A 22727-nucleotide genomic window follows, 5' to 3' on the forward strand; every position below is an offset into this window, starting at 1 on the left:
GGCCTTCCTTCCTTCCTTCATTTTTTCAGCATGTTTTTACCTCTTTTTGGGAGAGGGTTTTTCCCATGCGGTTTTCTCTCTTTCCCCGTTTTCAGAGGTTACATTTCTTTGCATTGTGCATGGGTACCTAACATGGCCTCGCTGCTGGGACCCATTCTGCATTTCATCTTAGTTGTTGTAAGCTTAAGTGCATTCCCCTAAGTTGCACTTAAGGGGGGGTGTTAGAATAAATAATTATTTATTCTTTTACTTAAATTTACTTAGGTTAATGCATTTATTTATTAGTTGTAGTCTAGGAGTTGTTGACAACACCGGAGTTTGTCCTATTTAGTCATACTTATCCTCTCACTTTGATCGAGGATATCTCACTTTTTGTGGACGAATGCTAAGTTGTCACACTTATCTAGTAGCGCTTTTCAGCTTGTTCTACAAGCTTCCTTGAGGCTTTTATATTCGAGCTCTCCTATTGTAATTTCATATCTTTTCAAGGCATATTGTATAGCAATACATTTTCTTTGTTTGCAATATCTTCTCTCTCAGTCCATTTAGTTTTTCCAAGCTCCAACTCTTCCTTCTTTGGTTTCCCTTCAACAGATTATTTGCATGCAAGTGCTCTTGGTGCACTGTGAAGTTGGCTTTCATCAACTTCTACAAATGCAAATAAAAAGATGCACCCAGTGACACTTATACACCTCTCCATTTTAACTTCGTGAAACTATATCAAAAAAAGCGAAAAATTTAATGAAATTTACCAGTATTTAGATGTGGCAAGGAAGCTCGCAATTCAATGTTGGATCTGAGATGTTGACCAGTGATAACAAATCTGGAAAGTAGACAAAAAATCATGCACTTTGAAAAAAACGGCACCTGAAAATGTCTTTGTATGAGCTCAAATGAAGCCTCTGAAGTTGCAAAACTAAGGATTGGACAAGAACAAGCACCAAAGGACAATTTAGGAAATGTAGAGCAAAACTGAAAAATGAGCTCAATTTGGAGCCCGAAAGAGTGAGTTATGTCCTCTTAAAGTCAAACGACCAAACTGAAAATCAATATGGTGAAGGGGTTCAAATTGAAATGCCTATTGATGTCATCAAATCATGAGACTCAATTTGACAGTTTGGGTCCCATCAATGCAAATAAGAAGATGCACCCAGTGACACTTATAAACCTCTCCATTTTAACTTCGTGAAACTATATCAAAAAAGCAAAAAAATTTAATGAAATTTACCAATATTGAGATGTGGCAAGGAAGCTCGCAATTCAATGTTGGATCTAAGATGTTTGACCAACTTCAATGTGCGTGGGCGTAGAATGGTCATATCACTATAGACTTCGAGGATTGGATCTGCACGATGAGCTTGGAAAGATTGAGTCACAGGCGGGCCAATGCTTGAATCCAAAGCTCTGCCAAGTGTCATTGTTGGAAGTTGAGGATCAGGCCACTATCCAATACCAATGTCGCTAGACACTCCTAATCGCAAGTTTGCCAAGTGTCACTGTTAGAAGTTGAGGATCAAGTCACTATCCAATACCAATGTCGTCGGACACTCCTAATCACAAGTATGTGCAAATCTCAAGTGCAGGAAGATTGACGATCACAGGGATTGATAGTGAAGATTGACAGGGCTTGCACCATGAGCCCTGTGTTCAAAGGTTTCCAATGCAATGGTTTTGTGGGGACGGGAGGGCCCGCCAGTTTGTGATCGCGAGAATACAATTCACTCTCTAACTTTTGATCGGAGCTATTGAAACCGTAGATGGAGCACGCAAAGAATAGATGATCTATGCCAATGATCTCACAATATCGTATTTTGAATGGAAGAAGCGTCAATGTCATTATGCAGATTTGAGATATGGTTTGACTTACGAGATGAGGATTCAGATCAACTGCATGTAGAAGGCCCATGTGGAAAGTTCCTATCTATGCAACTCACGTGGGATTGGGTTCAACTTGGTGGTAGAATGTCAAATACACTGCTTGTCACTATGGTCAGGCTCACTCGATGAGATATCCAAAGGCGAATTGTGCACAAATAAGAGTGGATCGGATGAATGCCAGATCAATGATGTTGGTATTATAGACCGCATGCTAGTGTTGGATCAATTACGTGATCCTTGAAATGTGTCGATTGGGCAGATTTGCATGGTCTATAATTATTCTATCATAAGAAGAATCAATGCTTGCCAAATCGTAGATTGGTTATCTGCGGTGGATGGGTTATCGTACCGCGGCTCAAATACTTGTCATCTACTAAATTGACAAATCGGGCTTCAAGTCTGATTTGTAAATAAAATTGCCTCAAATTTGACTTTTACCCGATATAGGAAAATTTATAGTCAAAATTCTTTGGAACGACCACTCGGACGCAATGGTGAGGTCAACTCTTGCTCAAATCGCTCCCAATAACTGCAGATAGCCCGAATTTGAATCGTGACCCTCCAAGAAATGAGACAAAATGATGTTCTCCAATGGCTGTGCAATGCTCCTATGGCTCTGATACCATGTAAGAATTTGCCTAAGGCAACAATGCAACGCCAAGATCTAGAAACACAAGAGATAGCACAAGAGAGATGAGAGATGATCAAATGAGACTCTCAATAACGATCACATAATAATGGATTTTAAATGAATAAATCATTGAGGGTGCCTGTATATGAAGGCAAGTGATATGTCTAGAATGGCAAGTGATATGTCTAGGAGTCATAATGAGATGAGCATAACAACTAAGCACATGTCCACCAAGAGAGGATTATCCTCCATTGTGCATGAATGTACGTGCAACAATGAGAGGATAAGAATGCAAAGGTGTATCTCATAAAGAGATGTAGTAGACAACATGTGCTCAAACAAGATGCGAACTATTGTGTTGTCAACATGACAACTCATATGAAAATGCAAAGTCCTAGGTGTGTACATGACAACTAATATGAATATGCATTAACCTAAGTAAACTTAAGTTTAAATAGTAAATACCTATTTACACCAACAAAAAGCAACTTTGGATGAGGAGCTCAGAAGATTGAGATTCAAAGGTAGCCTGATATTTTGTTAGAAACAACCTTACAAGAAAGGGAGCAGATAGAGGATGTGATTCGGTCAACCTTTGGTAATCTCAGTCATATTGATTCAGAGTGAGTTAACCATGTTGAGATGGATTCTCTAATGATCAATAAATTGTAGCAGTCAAGAGGATTGTAATTCATGAATATACCTAGTGACTATGATTTTAATGGGCCTACCCCTTGTGTACATAATGAGGAAGTGACGACTTCCAAATGATGTCACTTGTATTTGCAGAAGTTACTATAAGGTGACGATCTTACAATAATTTGTATTATGAAATCAAACAAAATGAGCACATGGTGAATGTCTTGCATCTCAACATTCTGGGAGGCCATTACTCAGAGTACTTAGAGAATATCATTGATATTCTAAAATGCCAATACTCTCGATATCAAATGTATATCAAACCTTATTTTGAGTACTTGGTTAATATCATTAATATTCTGGGAGGCCAATACTCTTGATATTAGATGCAATATAAAACTTTTTGAGTACTTCGTGAATATTGAATGTCAATAATTTGGGACACCAATATTCACAACATCAGATGTGATATGAAACCTTATTGAGTACTTAGTGAATATCATATGTTGATATTCTAGAAGACTAATACTCATGATATACTTAGTGAATATCATATGTTGATATTCTGGAAGACTAATACTCATGATATAAAATGTGATATCAAAATGTTGAATATCTTCTTATGAAAGATATCCTTATATTACTTTGAGGCAATATGTGTGTTTATCCTCTGTAGCTAAGAGGGATTGTTAATGTTTTATAGCTTCTTTCGGATAAAACTTATTGAATATATATATGAGTCATTATCACATTCTTAATCATAATAAACATATGTTATTGATAACTAATGAGGGTTGAAGAGACATGTCTTTATGGAGACATGCCTCCTAAATGTCATATACATATGCCTTGAGAATGTAATTTGGAACACACAGAAATTACAACAGTGTTAGTACATTTACATCTTCCATGAAAATTTCAACAGTGGGGAACAGTGTAAAGCTCTCATTGGGTACACTATCTGACCATATGAGACCACAAAGGATAGGGCCCTGTTGTTGGGCCTAAGGGAGAGAGATACCTGGACACCTCATCATGTCTCCCAACACAGCCCTCATTATGGTTGAGCTCCCATGTAACCATTGAGATTTGTTGTGTGTGTTTTCCCTCACTAGAATTAGATGTATTTCACAAGTTGTATCTACATAGTTATCTAATTTGGTTGCAGGTTTCCAAAACAGACTGTTCTCGTCTTATTCTCAGGTTTTCACGAGTTGTATCTACATAGTTATCTAATTTGGTTGCAGGTTTCCAAAACAGACTGTTCTCGTCTTATTCTCAGGTGATGTTTATATCTCTAACTATATTTTTCTCTTTATTTATTTTTTTGAAATGGTGGATTTAGGACAAAATATCAGGTGATCCCAGAAAGAGACATTACATGAAAATTTGTTTGAACAGAAAAACAATTCACAGGTTTGAGAGAGAGAGAGAGAGAGAGCAGTGGTATTCAACCTCAGCTGGCTTGGTTGTATGAAAACTACAGTGTTATTTAACTCAAACTTTCTATGGTTTGTCAGATGAGAATGTTGTTGATAGTGTTATCAATACATGCCTTGAGTTATCAATGAGCTTATTTCTAGACATTTCACTCTAATCTTTTTCAGCAATCTATGAAAATTTGTGGCAGAGACAAGATCTATATTTGGCACACATCAGTTATGACTGAGATCTAGTTAATGAGACTGCTTAACAGTTTGCAGGCATGGTATGGTTCAACAAAACTTATGCCTAACCAACTAGAGACTTTAATTATGTCAAGTGTAGACATGTATAATATGAGTGACTAACAAGCACTAAATGCCAAGATGGTAATTTGAAAACAATCTATGGCATACGTTCAAGTTGCTTTTCTAGGACAGCTACAAAAAAATGATAAATGTTTTATTATGATAGCTTGTGTTCTGTGATGAAAATGATCTATGGTTCATGGTTATTTATTTGTACATGGAATATGTGTGCAAGCAAGATGATATATTATGGTTTCCTGTTAGCGCATACATCATAACTTATCCATTGTATGTGTCATGCATGTGTAGTGCGTTGAATATATATTGCATGTGTCATGCGTCATAGCCCTTGTTTGTTAGATATATATATATAAAACATTAATAATTGAATGTACTATTATTAATAAATAATTGAATAATATTTTTTATTAATATTTATTAACAACTATCAATCAATAAATATTAGTTAACAAAGTTAATTATCATTCTTAATTAATAAGTTAATTACCATTCTTATTATTATTAATTAACAAAGTTAATTATTATTCTTGACTTATAAATTATATTATTATTTAATTACTTAATAAATACGTGAATACATGAAGCATTGGCTCCCGTTGAATTAAATTATTATTATTATATAAAGGTATTATTTAATCAAGTATGATAATGAATCTTGATGAATACCAAAAGCTGCTGAGATTATAACAAACCAAACCATACTATGACAACAATTAGTAATATTGCTGAGAGCTGTTTGATTAAGACTACAAATCTCATTACTAATTCAAAAGTTGTGAACTGTTAGGAAAGAAGGGACGTCACTCTTGGGCTTGGGTGAACTATATTAAAAGTCAGTTCTCATTCTCAAGGGGAGAAAGAAGGAAGATAGAAAAAAGCATCAATAAGAAAAATACTTACTTAAGCACAGTCTTATATCCAGCAATCTACATAAATAGACTCAGACACATCTGGTATGAGCAATTCCCTGTGTGGATATAACACTGAGTTTATCCATGACTGTAGGCATGCAGATTAATTTGCACTAATTGCTCCCATCTCATACAGTGATATGCTTCGAAGTTAAAATTATCATTGTTTATATATATATATATATATATATATATATATATATATATATATATATATATATATAAACATGTTGATAATGCACTCATAATTGTACAGATATGTAAACCATGAATGGTTGTCTTGGGATTAATCCCTCTCCCCCTCAGCTTCATTCTGTCTGATGGGAAAGACCTAGAGAATGTTGGTAGAAATGTAATTTTGATGTTGCCTCAAAAGGGAACCTTGGCCCTTCCACAGCAAGATTCATAATCAGAGATTCAAATGGGGATCTCTTTGCTTGCGGAGGAAAGTGTCTACTGGGTGGAACAAACAATGTAGCGGAAGTTGAAGCGGCTCTCTTGGAAATCAGAGCATCCAAAAAGCTAGGAGCTAGGAATTTACATGTTGAAGGTGACTCCCCGATTATCATTAAAGCTATTATAAAAGGTGACATGGAGGCTTGGCACCTACACAACTTCATTATCAAAATCAATGATGAGTTGGCATCCTTTTATCACATATCAAATGGCAGGGGAATAAAGAGGTTGACATCATGTCCAACTTGGCATTAAGACTCAACATGTTTGAAGTTGTTATCAAGAATTTCCAAGATGTCAGGTTGCAGGAATGAAATCATTCCATCATTTATTCTCAAACACGTTGTGAATGCCACCATTCTCCTTCCCATAAATGCAGTGTGCATGGTTTTGAGGTGATGGCTTTCATGTGAAGTACAACAGTGGATGTGACAGACTTCTAATAACCTCTCCGTTGATAAACATGTTAATAGGTTAAGGTGTGTACCCTCAAAGCCAAAAAGCATTTGCAATCTGCAGAGAAAAACCAGTGCAGTGCTCGTTCTGGTTTGAGCAAGATGGAAACAGCATTCGCACTCCAATGTCAATAGCAACAAAATTCATTTCATGTGCATAGCAAGAAGGTTTGCATGGACAAAATGTACAATTTTGTTCATCACAGACTCTTCATGGTGGTCGAGTAGTTGTTGGGTGAGATGTTTTATAAAGTAGAAAATTTTCATCGAACAAATACAGACATCTCCTTGATGATCATTGGCGTGGGCTTTACAACTTGAAGAAAGCAAAGACATAGTGAGATTCATGATGGTAATGCTGGTTCCAAAAGAAGCTTTGTTGGGCATGGATGAAATTTTGGAGGCATCCATCCCAGGGATTCAGATATATTTGGGTATCAAGCAGAGTGCACTGGAAAAAATTCCAGGGACAAAGTAAACCCCATTTATTTGGAGATTTGAGAAAAAGTTGAGGAACAAAATATTCAGGGAAGCTAGGAAGGTACACCCTCAAATTACAGGTTATGCAACAAATTATAGATGAAGAAATTCAAAAAATGAAGGCCCAAGTGGTTCGACTGCTGAGGACGAAGAATAGTTGCAAGAATTGATGCATGCAAGGGCGGAAGTAAACAGAGAGGACGAAAATATGTCCAAGGTTTGCATTACTACAATGTTGAGAGCAGGAATTCAAGGCTTTGTCCCACAAGCCCTTTGATGAATTTTGGGTGATCCTCTACTTCCCTTTGGTGCTCTAGTTTATGTTCTTCGTGCACAGGCAATGTTTCCTGTAGTTTTTGTAAAAACTTTGTAATAAAGTTAAAACCCGATCTGAATGCTTTGTAGATGGTGGTAAGAATGGGTCTGGTTTTTGAAGACTTGTAATCTTAGCTGCATAATTGTAATTGCCAATTTTGTTTACAAGCACAGATGGATTATGATCTGGTTTGAGGAATGGTTAGGGCAAGTTTGAAGCCCAATTTTTATGTCATTGTACTGAGGCGAAATGCAAAATCATTCTGCAATGATCGATGAAGGTTTGTGGGATAGGTTTGTGCTATAAAGACACTACTTTCTTCTACAACATAACTGCAAATGCCTTTTTGTTGGTAAAAACAGCATGCTCCATGGTCTGGGTTTGGGGGGTGGTGAGGGATTGGTTGAAAGCCCAGTTTTAAAGGCAATGTACTGATATGAATTGTAAAATCATTCTATAATGGAGTAGGGTTGCTCTGTAACAACCAAGGAAAGTCTCTTAGGGTTGGGTTGTTTTTGGCCAAAGAACAATCAATCTATGCAAATTGTAATGTTCTATTATCTATTAATATAATCAAAACTGTAACCAAGAATAAAAAATCAAACAAATATCTATGTTATTTTCAAAATATGCAACAGAACTTATTACTATCATGGCCCAAGAAGAAAGAAGCTAAAATGTTTCCAAGGAGGGGCTTGTATAAATCCAAGCAATGGCTATCAGTCCCAAGATAGGGTAGGGATCAGCAACCTCGAGCATCTTGCAAGCATGGTCCCAAGAAAGGCTAAAGGGCTTGGATCTGTAAACTCTGAAGGAGTTCATTGCAGTGGCTATCTAGGCAACTTGGATAACACCTACTCCTTCTGCCTTTGAGCTGGAATAGTAATAAGGTTGTAAAGGACTGTTAATGAATATACAGATAACTTAGTCTGATTAAATAAATACATAGTTCTTTTAACTTCAAATACCTTATATCCCTTTGCTAGAGACATAAATATCAATTCTGTTTTAATTTGGTAATAACTGACTGAGACTAAACCCAAATTAGGGGACATTACAGAATCAAATTATGTCGAGTGCACACATGTATAATATGAGTGACTAACAAGTGTTAAGTGCCCAGCTGATAATTTAAAAACAATCTATGACATATGTTCATGTTGCTTTTCTTAGTTTTCTACAGCATATACAAAGAAACGATAAATGTTTTATTATGATAGCTTCTGTTTGGTGATGAAAATGATCAATGATCCATTGTTATTTACTTAATTATGGAATATGTGCGCAAGCAAGATGATATTTTCTGGTTTCCTGTTAGGGCATACGTCATAATTTATCTATTGTATATGTCATGCATGTATAGTGGGTTGAGCAACTTGCATAGTGTTTTTGCAGTATGATTGTGTGATACCGATTTGGTTGTCATACCATGTATTTCAATCATGGTCGTAACAACTTGAATCATCCTGAATTGCTTCATGTTGCCTAATAGTTGGGGTGCCGTAAGGGACACTAACAGATGAGACCAATCCAACACCAATCCTTCCAAGCAACAAATGGATAGTATTGGTTGCAGCTGTATATGGTGTACAAGATCTACTGTATTATGCTTAGATACCGATGCGTGGCCCTAGTGCCTGGCTTCCGCATCCAATACGGATGGAAGCGGGAAGCCTTCGAATGCCTGCAGGTGGCTTCCGGGCAGCATCCGCAGGGAATCCGAGAGCATCCAGACGCATCTGCGGGAGTTAGGCGGAAAACCAATAAAATAATGTATATTTTAACTTAAAACTATGAAACAGCATGTGACAAAAAGCATTTTTTAAAGCATTTTTTCACAATAAAAACCTAAAACGACCCTAGAAGACAACATAGAAGCATTCACAAGAGTCATTTTAGAATTTTGTTTGCACCTACAGCCACTCCTTCATTGTGAAGCTAAGTTCAGCATTTTCGAAGAGGATCGATCAAAGAGGGAGAGATAGCTTTCTCAAAAAAGTTTAAACCATTCAAGGTAAGTGATCAATCCTTTTCTTGAGTATTTAGATGAATTTTTTTGAGTTTTTGATAAATTTTTTAAGTTCTTGAAGATTTTTTATAAGTTTTTTTTCAATTTTTTTTTTTTGAAAGATATGTAGAAGCAACTTTGGGTATCTATTTTAGTAGTTTTTCTCACTTCTTTCCACTTGTATGCATGATCATTGATGTTCATCGTTGTTAGGAACTAATTAAATTTATTTATTTTCTTATAAAATAGGTTGCAAAAAACTAGGCAAGAATGGATACCAGTGGTAGTGCTAGAAATTCAGTGGGGGGCCAAGGAGGGGAAGGGACTGATAATTTCAAAATTGATGTAGGTTCTCCTTTGTGGAGACATACAACACGGATATCACAGGTTTCAGGAGGTGGCTCATACTATTGGAAGTGCAATTATTGTCAAAGTAACAAAGGAAAACCTTTCAATTGCTCATATTCTCGAGTGAAGCTTCATTTTATGGGCCCTGCTGGCAAAGGATTTGGAATGTGCAAAGGCAAAAATGGTACTGGGATGACTAGCGTGGAAATACTTCCATTTGTAAGAGAACAAGAAGCTGCTGATGCATTGATCAATAGATCAAAAAAAAGCTACTATCAAGGTCCTTCCTCAAAGAGCAAGCCAAAGACACCCACTGAACCAATGGCATCCTCCCAACACCCATTCTTGCAGGTACCTGTGCCAAAAGAGGATGAGGAAGAAGTGAAAATTTCAACCCGTAAATGAGGCCCATTGGACACCACATTTAAAATGGGGGCAAGAGACCACGCTGATGAAGCTATTGCACGTTGCCTCTATGTGAATGGGCTTTCTTTCAACTTGGTGAGATCAACATATTGGAAGGAAATGGTGGCAACAATCAAAGAATCACCAGCTGACTACACAAGCCTGGGCTATGAAAAGGTGCATACAACTTTATTGCAACAAGAGAGGGCACATATAGAGAGAGACCTTCAACCAATCCAAAAATCTTGGAAAACTTCGGGTCTAACTATTGTGTCAGATGGTTGGAAGGATACAAGAAATTGGCCACTAATTAATGTGATTGCAATTTCCCCCAAAGGGGCAATGTTTTTGAAGGCCATTGATTGTGAAGGGCAAGTGAAGGATTTGGAATTCATTTCTAGAATTCTCATTGAGGCCATCGAGATGGTGGGTAGTGAGAATGTGGTACAAGTGGTCACTGACAATGCCAAAAATTGCAGGGGTGCGGGTGCTTTAGTTGAGAGTCGGTATGACCATTTTTTTGGACTCCATGCACTGTTCACTCCCTTAACTTGATCATGCAGAGGATTGGCACTGAAGTAGATTGGATGAAGAAAATATATGAAGAGGGGGAGGACATACAAATGTTTGTGACCAACCACCACATGTCACAATCCATTTTTAGAACATACTCCAAATTGAAGTTGCTGAAGGTAAATTAATTTTTTTAAATTACTAAGTTTCATGGTTTTGTAATTTAGTTAAAAATTAAAATTTATAATTATATTGTCAATTAACATATTGTTAACTTGCTTAGGTTGCTGAGACCCGTTTTGCATCTCATACAATCGTTATGAGACAACTCCTCTCAAGGTAAAAGATGCATTAAGTCAAATGGTCATCGGTCATCAATGGGGTGTATGGAAGATCTCAAATTCAGAAAGAGCACAAAAGATCAGGAATTTGATCTTGAATGAGAGTTGGTGGGCTCGTGTAGCATATGTATTGGATTTCACCGAGCCCACCATGACTATGCTCCGTTTTGCTGATACAAATACACCTTGCTTAGGGGATGTGTATGATGGCATGGACACCATGGTTGAGAAGGTAAAACATTCTATACAAGCACATGAGAGTGACCCCACACAATGTGAAGCCTTATGCAAACAAGTGCAAGCAATTATCAACCATCGCTGGAATAAGATGACTACCCCATTGCACCTCCTTGCATATGCCTTATCTCCTAGGTACTATAGTGAGGAGATAGCTGGTATGCCGAGTAGAGTTGCACCATTTGCGGATGAGGAGGTTGCTGAGGGGTGCCACAAAACCCTTTCAAGACTCTTCCCACTGGAAGAAATGTATGAAAAAGTGAGGGAAGAATTTGGGTTGTTTGCTTCGGGGTTAAAGCATTCTCCATTTGCACTAAAGGACCAAAATAGAATGGGAGATATCACATGGTGGTACATGTATGGTCAACCTTTCAAGCATCTTCAACCTCTTGCAATCAAAGTCCTATCACAAGTAAGTTTTTTATTTTGTTTTGTAAATTTGTTTTAAAATTTTATGTTTACACTTGCATTGTAGAATTTAGTATTTCACACATTCTATAAAATTAATTTGCTTTTCATTTGTATGTTTTGTGACAAATATATAGGTTGCTAGTTCTTCTGCTGCTGAAAGGAATTGGAGTACATACTCCTTTATCCATTCGGTGAAGCGCAACCGGTTAGGCTCCAAGAAAGCTGAGGACTTGGTCTTTGTCCACACCAACTTGCGTCTTTTGTCACGTAAGAATGATCATTACAAGGAAGAGGCAACAAAGCTTTGGGATGTAGCCCCTGAGTGTGCAGATTTGGATGCAACACTTCGTGATCTTGTTACAGTTGGAGACGGTGATGATGTTAGTGTGGCACGTGCTGCATCTAGCATAAGTGGAACCATGCTTGGTTCAAATGATCTTTCAGCAATTGGAGATGACAATGAGAATGTGGATTTTCTTGCAAATCCCTATGATTCAGAGTCAGACTTTGATTGACAATCATTTACCATGTTCTTAAATTTTATTTTGTTGGAATCTTGAACATGACCTATTTGAACTTATTGTTTAAGAGTCAAGACTAAACGCTAATGTTGGACAAGCACATATTGATATTGATATGTGAATATCATATAAATTTTGAAATATCTTGAATTTTGTTTAAGGGTTCAGTTAACTGTTAAGTATCATAGATTCATAGTCATATTATGCTTTATCAAATGATTTGTTTTTGTATATTTCTTGCATTTCTTTGCATATGTTAATATTATAATATTATATATATATATATATATATATATATATATATATATATATATATATATATATATATATATATATATACGTTTCCTCCCGCATCCGCATCCAAAAAAAAAAAAAATCCCCGCATCCCGTATCCGCTTCCGGAATCCGCATCCGAATCGGTAACTTAGGTATTATGTAGTATTTAACTATTTTGAAATGTATTAAAATTAAAACTAAGAGATATTGGGCCCTGTTATGTGTTGTAAAGAGATGTACATTTATACTTGGAAATTGATTTGACCAAAAGAAGTTATGATTTATAATATAATTATGTTATTTTATTAAAAATTAGTCTTAAGTATGGTGAAAGTTAAATTGTTTCAGTGAACTGTTCTTACTAGGTGTAACTAGGAGTATTCAGTAAAAATGAGACATTTTAACAGGCCTATCATCTATTCATTTAATGTAAAAGGGAACAGTGGAATGGAAAAGATTTCAGTTTTGTCATACTAATATGTGGCTGGAAGTTTACTGTAAACAATAATCTGAACAAGAATTGAAAATAAATTCGAATTTGGTATCATATGATTCCTAATAGAAATTAGGATTTAATAAGTTTCTCTAGTCTCTATTTCAGTGTTCTATTTCAAAAACTATTATTTTAGGGCTTGTTCCAAAAGACCCTTAAGCTAAGGTGAAGAGACTTCATTTGAAAATAGGTAATCCCTACAATAATGAGAGATGTTTTGAGATTTGAAATGATTTTGGATTGGTCCTAAAAGGACAAATTGTAAATAGGGAGAAAACTTTATGATATACCTGTGAAAACTTTATGATATACTCTGATAATTTCAGGAAGTTGCTTCAACTGTGACAGTTATTTAAGCTATTTCTTCTCAAGTTTATATGCTTCAGTACGTTTAAGAAAAAAAAAATCTCTCATGTGTTTGGGGTTATTACAAACTTCAACTGGAAGAAAGATGCAGACAGTTATAAACCATGGCATTCAAACTAAGCATTTTATTACAGTACAGAAAACACACTGCCACAATCAGAAGCTGAAGATTAAATTTAACGAACGATATACCTTATCTCCTTCAGCACAGTAACCTTTAAGAAATCCATCACAAACAGATGCCTTAGGATTGACATTTACATGTCTGTAAGGGCAATTCTCATTCGTGCAAAAACCTGTCAACAAATATAATGGGTTCACACAGTTTCAATATATGTTATCTATAAAAATAGTGTCATTTATATGTACCTTGGAGAAAAAAGGAGCAATCTTCCATGCGCTCTGGAATGATCTGCACAAAAAAAAAAAGATACAAAAGACTTGTGAAGTCATGTGGTAAATAGACGTATATACTATTGATAGCAACTATCTATTTATGTCTCCAGACATCTCCTTAGCTAGCCAATAGGAAGTTAGGATCTGACAATACCTTATGAGTCAACTCACAGCTTCCATTAGAGCAATTGCCCTTCAGGAATTTCGTGCATACTGCTATCTTTTCTCGATCATGAATATAAGGGCATTTTCCATCCTCCTTATTGCATTTACCAAAGCGTGTAAAAAATTGGCAATATTGTTGTTTCTTAGCTAAACGACGCCTTGCAGTGTGCAAACTCCACCTAACTTTCTCACTGGCCAGAACACGGCATACTTTCTTTGGATCCCTAACTAGTTTATTTCCATTCCCTACCCTAAGATATCTGTTCCATTTGCAAATTTGGAACATGTCAAACCAAATGAAAAACAAAAGTGATTCCAGCTTTGAAACCGTAACATTATATAAAACAATTAAAGATAAATTCTGAATATTTAATATGGAAATAAAATAAGGCAACATACGCATCATCGCCAATGGTTACACCCTTCAGAGTAAAACGTTTTGATGTATCCATTCTTTGTCTTGCCAATGATGTATTGAAATTAGAAGGCGGCTCTTCAGCTATAATATCAACAACAAAAGTACAAGTTATGGAACAGATTTGAAAGTTAATCTGAATAGCTAAGTTACTCCCACAGTATGAGGAAAAACATAAACATCACCAGGTATCATCTGAAGTGTCCGCTTGGATGGATCCATCTTATAGCGAAACAAACCAACTTGTACAATATGCTCTACTGCACATAAATTCATCTGCACTTAGTATACAAATTCGGAGATTGATTTAATAACTTACTGTTTTAAGAGTTAAATCTGCCCGCAATGTAAGTACAAGCCAAGGGCATGCCCAAAAACGAATGACGTTCCTACAAAAATCCATACCTGTTGCCTGTTTTGACTTGCGGGCACGTGATTTGATTCCTTGAGATGGTTTAAAAGACCGTCTAACTGCATTTTCCTTGGAAACAGAAGTAATAACATCACCAACAGCCTTTGCCTCCCTTTTCTTCTTCTCTGTGGCTGCTACTGCCATTGTTATTTCCTAGAAAACATTAAGAACCAGATTTCATCTCAACCAACCAGTAGTCTGCAAATTGAAAACTTGTGACATCCTGAACACAAATTAATGGAAGTTAGAATAAGACACACCTCACTAGCCTCTTTAGAGCGTTTCTCAATAGACTTTGTCCATTTCAGATTAGATCCTCCAAGACTTAAAACACCTGATCTATGTAACGAGAAACCATTCAGTGATTTTGTGTAAACAGTATCCCTCTTCTGGAGACGCTTCAACTTCTTCCTGCCATCACACAAATGATGCAATTGCTTTGTTTAATAAATATTTTGGTAATCAACTAAATAATTCATTGTAAAAACTCTAAAAAGTCATGAAAACAAAAGAATTTGGTATAGCTGATGTCAGCACCTTATTAATGAAAGAGGAGAACCTTTACTGATACTTGGTACAGCTTTGAGTTTTCCCACAAGACCTGACTTTCCATAAGATGGTCTTTTCCAAGGGCAGAGCAAAGGTGCCACCCTCCTTGACTGCAAAAGAGGTATATTAGATGTTTCTGCTTCATCAAGTGTCCATACCCATGAAGATTGTGATGTCCAATGATTCTTCTGCTTCAAAACTGTGCTCATCAAGATCGGTGAATTAGCTAAACAAGTTAAACACCTAACAGGATAGTAAGACCTATAACCTAAATGATTTTATTTCAGTCAAGCATGAACATACATCTATCAAAAATGGGAAAATAGAGAAAACTTGTGATATTATAGTAATCTAAAAAAGAAACAAAATAGGCTGGAAACACTAAAAATGGCATCTCAGATAAGGGCAGGATGCTAAAGAAGAAAGAACAATCTGGTGTTCTTAATAAGACATGTAAATTTTTCAGCATTCAGCAAGCTTCAAAAAGATACCACAGAGCATTACAATTCACATATAGGATAAAGGAGAAAATATAAAGTGTTCACTTGCCACACGTGCCTGAGGGTTCAGGTGACCAATGTCTCCTTCCTTGAGACCGGCAGACAGCACCATTTGATGCGCAAAGTTTTAGGAGAAAAATGGCTAAGAAGGCCTAAAATGCCAAAAAGTGCAGGATTGTAATTACAGATATAATATAACATGTTTACATTTTAAAACTACAGAATATCTTGGTTTTAAGTTACTTTTAACTTATTTTAATAGCTGTCCTCCACCATCTCCAAAACCCAAAAAATAATTTCCCTATCGAAACTGCATTCACATGTCCCCTCTATCCTCAAAACTCAATTTAACACTAGAAATACTTAATTGGGCTCCAGAAGTTTGTTAGTAAGTGTCAAGGATATCCCCTCGGGATACGTGACATGGTTTAATGGCCTCTTGCGAGATCCTTAACTGGGATGGTAGCGGCTTCCTAAATATATGCATCTTATAGAATAAATGGGCAGCTTAACTCCCTACAAGTGGTATCAGAGCAGAGTCAAAGGTTCAAATCCCCTCGAATAATGTTGAGGGGAAGATTGTTGCTACGTATCCACCATATTCCCTCAAGATTCATGACATTATTTAATAGCATCCAGTAAGATCCTTAACTGGGATGGTAGTGATTTCCTAAATAGATGCAGCTTTTGGGAGGTACCACCAGCTCAGCTTCCTATACAATTTTGGGGAGATTTTAAATGTGAGGAGAGCTATTCAATAATGGGATACAAAGTAATCAATGAAACAATTCATGTCAGAAAATATCAAATCATATCATGACACATTGTTTCATAATAAATGACTTAATCCACAAGCTACGGATCAGCATTAGCTTCTTTGCAGTTTAAATCTCTTCTAACAAATAGATTTAAAATGGCTTTCCCAATAATTTGAAGAACTGAAATGAAAATACTAGCTATGAGACATACAAAATATTTTATTACATGAATTTGGTAGGCTTACATGGCTCTAAATAGGTGTAGCAGACCTGTCAAATTGGGTGCGCAGCTGCTACATTGCCTCCCATAGTTTTATGGGAGTAAACTGGCTATGAAAAATAGATCCATTTCAGAGGAAAATGTCAGTCATGCAGGTGTATGACTGTTATGTCCTGATTGGCATACGATCAGTCACCCACCAGTTATGAAGTGATAGTAAGCAAAACACCAGTGTTATCTGAGATCATCTATACTAGTGCCTTTTTAGACTAGAAGATTTGTGTATAAGTGCAGCACACATATTTCTCTCAGATTATCTTCCAAATACCATTTTGAATTCTAAGTTTTAATACATTTGTATCCAAGCTTTTCCAGGCCTTGCTTGTATTTCCAGAAATTTCACAATTCACTGTTAATTTTAAACATGGCAAAAAAAATCTAAAAGGCGTGCTTTAGATCTTTCAACCTCTGCTGCATCTTATATGTTTAATTTAAGTTTCCACATTTACAATCACAACACATACCCATGAAACCCCCAAAATCTAAATTTTAAAATGTCACCCCTGCATCTGTAGCAGTATCTCCCACTAATGATGTTAAATACTAAACCACAGAATTTCATTAGCTAAATCACTTTCTGTTTGGAGGGAGATCAGAAAACCACGTCAGCCAATCAAGATTGCATACCTCTGCCAAGCTTTGTTTGAATAAATGTCCTTCGCCTTTGATCTTTCAGTGTTTGAACATTCAACTCTGTTTCCAAAGAACTTACATTAGGAACCTCTAGTGGCTTGGTCATTTTTCTGTCCATTGGCAAATTGCTTCTAACAAGCTGATTCTTCTTTCTCTTATAGTATCGATCCTGCAACAGGCAATTTGGTGGCAAATGGACACCTTCACCAATAGATGCTACTGAACCTTGTTTTCTATAAATTGAATCTGCAATTGCCCGGTTTGACTTCCACTTCAAATTCGTCATCTGACCTGCTAGGGCATTCTCAATGTGACCTTCATTCTGATTTCTTTTTAGCAGTGATGGATCGCCCATTAGGCTTTCAAATAAATTGTTGGTCACACTTACATCAATTTTACTATTAATCTTGCAATCTTCAACTTGTGCACCAGTGGTCAAAACGTGTACTTCAGTCAGAGTGCCAGACATCGATGTGGGAACTAAAGACTCAGGAGAGGCAGAAACGCAGACTGGTGATTTAGCAGCTGCAACTACAGGTGGAGTTGTAGATCTCTCGAAAGCAGGAGTGGGAACCCTATATGCTGTTGTAGAAGACAACCCACTGGACCCAATATTACTGCCCAAACCAGTTAAAACATTGTCTATGTCTCCTGTTGCTGATATAATTTTCAAAGAGGACGAGTTCAGTGTTGTTGTCTTATCAGTAGTCAAAGAACCGGCAAAACTTGATTTTGTACATGACAAACCCATGGGAGGACAAGGAGCCCTTACAAGACTATTTCCCTTGCGAACATAGGCAGCAGAATGGAATTTCTCCCTCTTCACTACTTTCTGGACTACTGAAGTAGTATCATTCTGAATAACTTGAGGTTTAACCAATGAAGAAGAACTTGTTACATTATCGGTCCGATGCCACGATCGAGACCTTCCAGCAAGAACTGAACTAGCCACCACTTTGGTTTTAGTAGGCTGGCTAGAAATAGAAAGCTTGCTTTGAGGCAAAATGGGTAATGATATAGTGCTTTGAGAGAATTTCTTTTCCAGCTGTGAGCTTTGAAACTGATATGCCCCTGATGACTGATGAGATAAATTTGATCTCAATGTCATATTTGTCAACACTTGATCCGCAGTCATAGTTCCTTGTGATTCCATCACGTCAGTGTGAGCTTGCAAAAGAGAAGACGTCAAAAGAGGTTCTTCTGGTCTTACATTATCATTTAATGGTGGCTTTTCTCTTTGCTCAAATTTCAACTTCTTCTGCAGTCTTTCCTTATAATCCAATTTATCAATAGCATCGCAAGCTAATGATGTCAAAGATGTATCTTGGTAGCTACCCTCCTGCATGACTCTCGGAGTGAGGTTGGGCCCGGAGGGAGCATTAATAGCCAAGTTATTCTGTTGCTTTAAGTGTGCCATGCAGGTCGATATAGATTCTGCAGTGGGTTCTCCACAATCAGCAGGATTAGACATTAAAGTGGCTGGACTATCACTTCCCCTGCCACCCAATGCAAAATAGTTGCATTCAGGAACAAATCTTTCCTCGGACTGTACTGCCGATGTAGTCCCAATGTCTATTCCCTCTAAATAACAAGTTGGCTGAGTTGAATCTCCTTGTACAATCAAATCCTTTTCAGATGAAATGGTTTCTGAAGGCAGATTCATAGACTTGGTCTTTAATTGAGAATCTCTGTTCTGATGGTCTCTCAACCTCTTCCCTTCATACAATGCATCGTAACTCTCTGCACTTTTAATCTCGCCTTCTTCCTCCTCAAGGTCTTCCTGCGGAATTGATACTTTAGAAGCAAAAGACTTTGTTAGCGCGAAATCATGCCAATTATTGTCTATAGTACTGACAACCTCCTGTGCAACCATACCACTGCGTCTGAAAACAACAGAAAGATCTGCTGTACTCCTCTCATACTTAGTTTCAGAAGACTCCTCACCCTGTGGGGTTGCCTCTAGTAGATGAGAGAATGATCCATTTTGGGACATTTTTCCTTGTTGGACAAATGCAGAAGCAGATGAAGATTGAATTGGATTCTTTCTTGTCTTCACTTTCTTCTGGCTTGACTGAGTGGATGGTGGATTTTTGTTTTTTAATTTCTTCGAATGCATAGTACCCACGCTCTCATTCACATTTTGATTTCTCCCTCTGATATGAGGTTTTCCTTTCCCTGTTTCCGAAAGCTCCGGGCCCCTTGTACCAGGTGTAGAAGCTAATACTTGATCTTTCAAGTCAGATAAAAGAGATGTAAGGTTGCGCCTACTGTCTTCATCATCCACCTCCTCATCCACCTCCACCCCTTTGGACAAGTCATCTTCCACTGCAATAAAGCCATCAAAACCTCTTCCTCCTACAATGGAAGAACCAAATGAAACAGCATCCCTATCCTTCATTTGCTTGTTCGTCACGTTGGGGGCGTGTTCAAATAAATCATGCTGCCATTTAACCCTGGGAGACGGCAAATAGACATCTCGGTGAGGAAGGGGGAGAGGGAAAGGTGGCGGAAGGGGGAGCGATGGAGGAAGCGGTGGAGGCGGAGGAGGAGGCGGAGGCGATGGTGGAAAGCGCAAATGCTCATGCTGTAGAAATTTCGGCCTCCTACGCATCTGAAACTCCTCGTCATTATTGAGTTCTAGCCTAGCTCTTTTCTCCCCACTCAATCGAAATAGTCTTCCTTGATCCAGAGCATGGTTAGGGTTTGGGGGAGCACATACCTGATGGTAGTAAAACGGCGGCTCCTGCTCTCTAAAGCGCCAATCTTGATTTCTGCGAATTCTTGGAGGAGAGGACGAAACATCTCTCAGCCTGGGCCACCTTGAGCGATCTGCATCCTCGGCCGGGGCTCCATCTCTCATGCGAGGGTAATGTTCATCAGATCTCAAGCGAGCATTTGAATTAGCATTGACTCTGTTTCGGTAGTCGAGAATAGCTTGACGGTCCCATGGTTCCAGAGGCACGGGTGCAGAGGTAGGATAATGCTTTGTTTCCAAAGGGTACCTCATCATGCTGCTTCTTCTTCCTCTGTAATCCCACTGCATTTCTCTGACCCTTTCCTCCATCCAGATTCACTCTTCTGCTCTTATTGGTCAACGTAGGATTGAGCTTCTCCTCTCCCAAACACGCCGACACTGAAATTGAAACGCATTTGATTTTGAGAAATTGAGATGATACAACTTCGAGATGGAAAACTCGAGTTTTCACAAATGAAATTTTATTCTATCAATCTTAGTTTTAATATTTTGACAAGTTTCTATTTTAGTTTTTTATATTCACATCTACTTTCTATTATATATATTTGTTCATTCAATTTCATTTATATTTTGAACATGTAAACAACATTGTAAATTACTATTAATTACTTCAATTTAATATTCATATAATGTAGAATATGCATCATCAAATATCAATAAAATATATTTTTTGATTAAATAGACAATAATACACTAATATTAAAAAAAATTAGATTTCAATTAATTTAATTTAAAAATAATTATTATTTCTTTTATAATTAATAGAAAATTAATATCAATATAAAATTATTCACATATTTTTAAAGAAAAATATTTTTTTAAATTGTGTAACAAATGATTTTTATTTTTTATTTATTTTTAATTAGATGGTGTTTTTAATATCTATTCTAAGTAATTATGTATAAATCTTAGTATTTATAGTGCTATTATTTGTCACAATTAAAATTCTCCTCGTCAAATGCTATAAATTTTATATATAAACATTAATAATTATAATTTCAACTTTATAGAAAAAAATCAATTCTATCAATCATACCAAAAAATATTTCTATCATATAGAATCTTTAAAAATAAATAAATATAAAATTTTATTTTATTATCTACGATTAAAAAAAATTATATGTATTCACAAAAAAAAATATTCTAATTTTGAAAATTGACTTCTTCTTTTACAAGAGCTTCATTTATGTATGGATTGTCATTATCAATAGTATGTATATATATTCAAGCTATGAGTATGTGGCAATTTGATTTTTATTTATTAGGGTTGATAGGTAATTTATCCAATGTAGGATTGATCATATTTTTTTATTAATAGAATTTGTAAACTATTATATAATTTTTCCAAGATTTAACAATTAAAAATATTTAAATATATTACTTATTGATATATATAATTTAAAGGTCTTAGTAGAACTCTTCTTCTTTCACATTCATATGAACAAATGACTCCTATCGGCTAATCATTAAGCGTACATAAACGCACAATTGCTAGTATTTTTAATGGAAAAGACATCACCAGGCCTCACTTTTCATCACTCAACAAGCTAAAGTCATCTTAAAAGTGGATATGCATGTATATGAGGGATTAGTTAACAAGCAAACTAAAACGTGCATCATATATATTTATTGTATATTTAAAGCTAAATATGAATTAGGACTTGTATTCTACAAGCCATAATCTTGATTTTGATTATTCATTTTTATTCACTTTTAATCTACAACTTCTTTGAATTAAACTAAATGTTTCATCCTTGTCTTCAACTTCTTAGAACTCAACCAAACTTTTCATTGTCATCTACTACATGTGTCAGTCCTTCAACGAAGCTCTCATGAGAGGAGTTAGATCTTGTTAGCTGTTAGGAATTAACCTGAATTCCGTTAATAAAAAATGATATAATTTGTAATTAGTAAATAACTTAGAGGACAAAGTGAAGCTTTGAATTTTCCCTATCTAATTACCATTAGAAATCCCAAATTTCATGTGGGTCTAAATGAGGGATCGATAGAGAGAACTTTGTACAATTTCAAAAAAATGATTCCTTGAAAATTAGTTTATGGTCTCAAGTTGCAAAGTTTAATGCATGATTAATGTATAAACTTTATAAGTTAATAATCAAAAGTTTTGGATTTGACCTTTTACCGATTTTTTAAAAAAGTTCAATGTAGGATTTTGTGACTCAAATGTATGCACATCGTAGTGAAGGCATATTGGTAGCAACACAAAATATATTAATTTCATAATTTCACAAATATACCAAAAAATAAATGATTATGTAAACATAGATTTCGATTTTACTGTGTTATGTTCTACACGCTATTGTAACCTAACTTCCATATTTAACTTTGCCTCATTGTTCTCGCTATATTCTATAGTTTAAACCATTAGTCCATAGGGACACATCCACTGTGATTTTGGGGTCGTGCC

At 36.2% G+C, this 22727-nt stretch overlaps 1 protein-coding gene across 2 annotated transcripts in view; it reads right to left on the reverse strand.

The window, feature by feature from the left end:
- LOC149562091 (uncharacterized) overlaps positions 1-20752 on the reverse strand; it is a 48189-nt gene extending 27437 nt beyond the window's left edge. Inside the window, exons 1-9 of one of the 2 annotated variants that reach the window (XM_089825629.1) lie at positions 17539-20752; positions 15362-15572; positions 15085-15235; positions 14818-14977; positions 14598-14669; positions 14397-14496; positions 13987-14257; positions 13806-13848; positions 13629-13732 (exon numbers count right to left, since the gene is read on the reverse strand). In XM_089825629.1, the coding sequence (XP_089681755.1) occupies positions 13629-13732; positions 13806-13848; positions 13987-14257; positions 14397-14496; positions 14598-14669; positions 14818-14977; positions 15085-15235; positions 15362-15572; positions 17539-20608 (4182 nt within the window). In that variant the 5' untranslated portion in view covers positions 20609-20752. Of the gene's footprint in view, positions 1-13628; positions 13733-13805; positions 13849-13986; positions 14258-14396; positions 14497-14597; positions 14673-14817; positions 14978-15084; positions 15236-15361; positions 15573-17538 lie in introns of both variants that reach the window. The other variant, XM_089825628.1, reaches the window with a different exon arrangement.
- Positions 20753-22727: the final 1975 nt, after the last annotated feature.

The sequence above is a fragment of the Cupressus sempervirens genome, chromosome 4, assembly GCF_028749045.1.
Source record: "Cupressus sempervirens isolate cs-2001-9-10 chromosome 4, ASM2874904v1, whole genome shotgun sequence".
Taxonomy (NCBI): domain Eukaryota; kingdom Viridiplantae; phylum Streptophyta; class Pinopsida; order Cupressales; family Cupressaceae; genus Cupressus; species Cupressus sempervirens.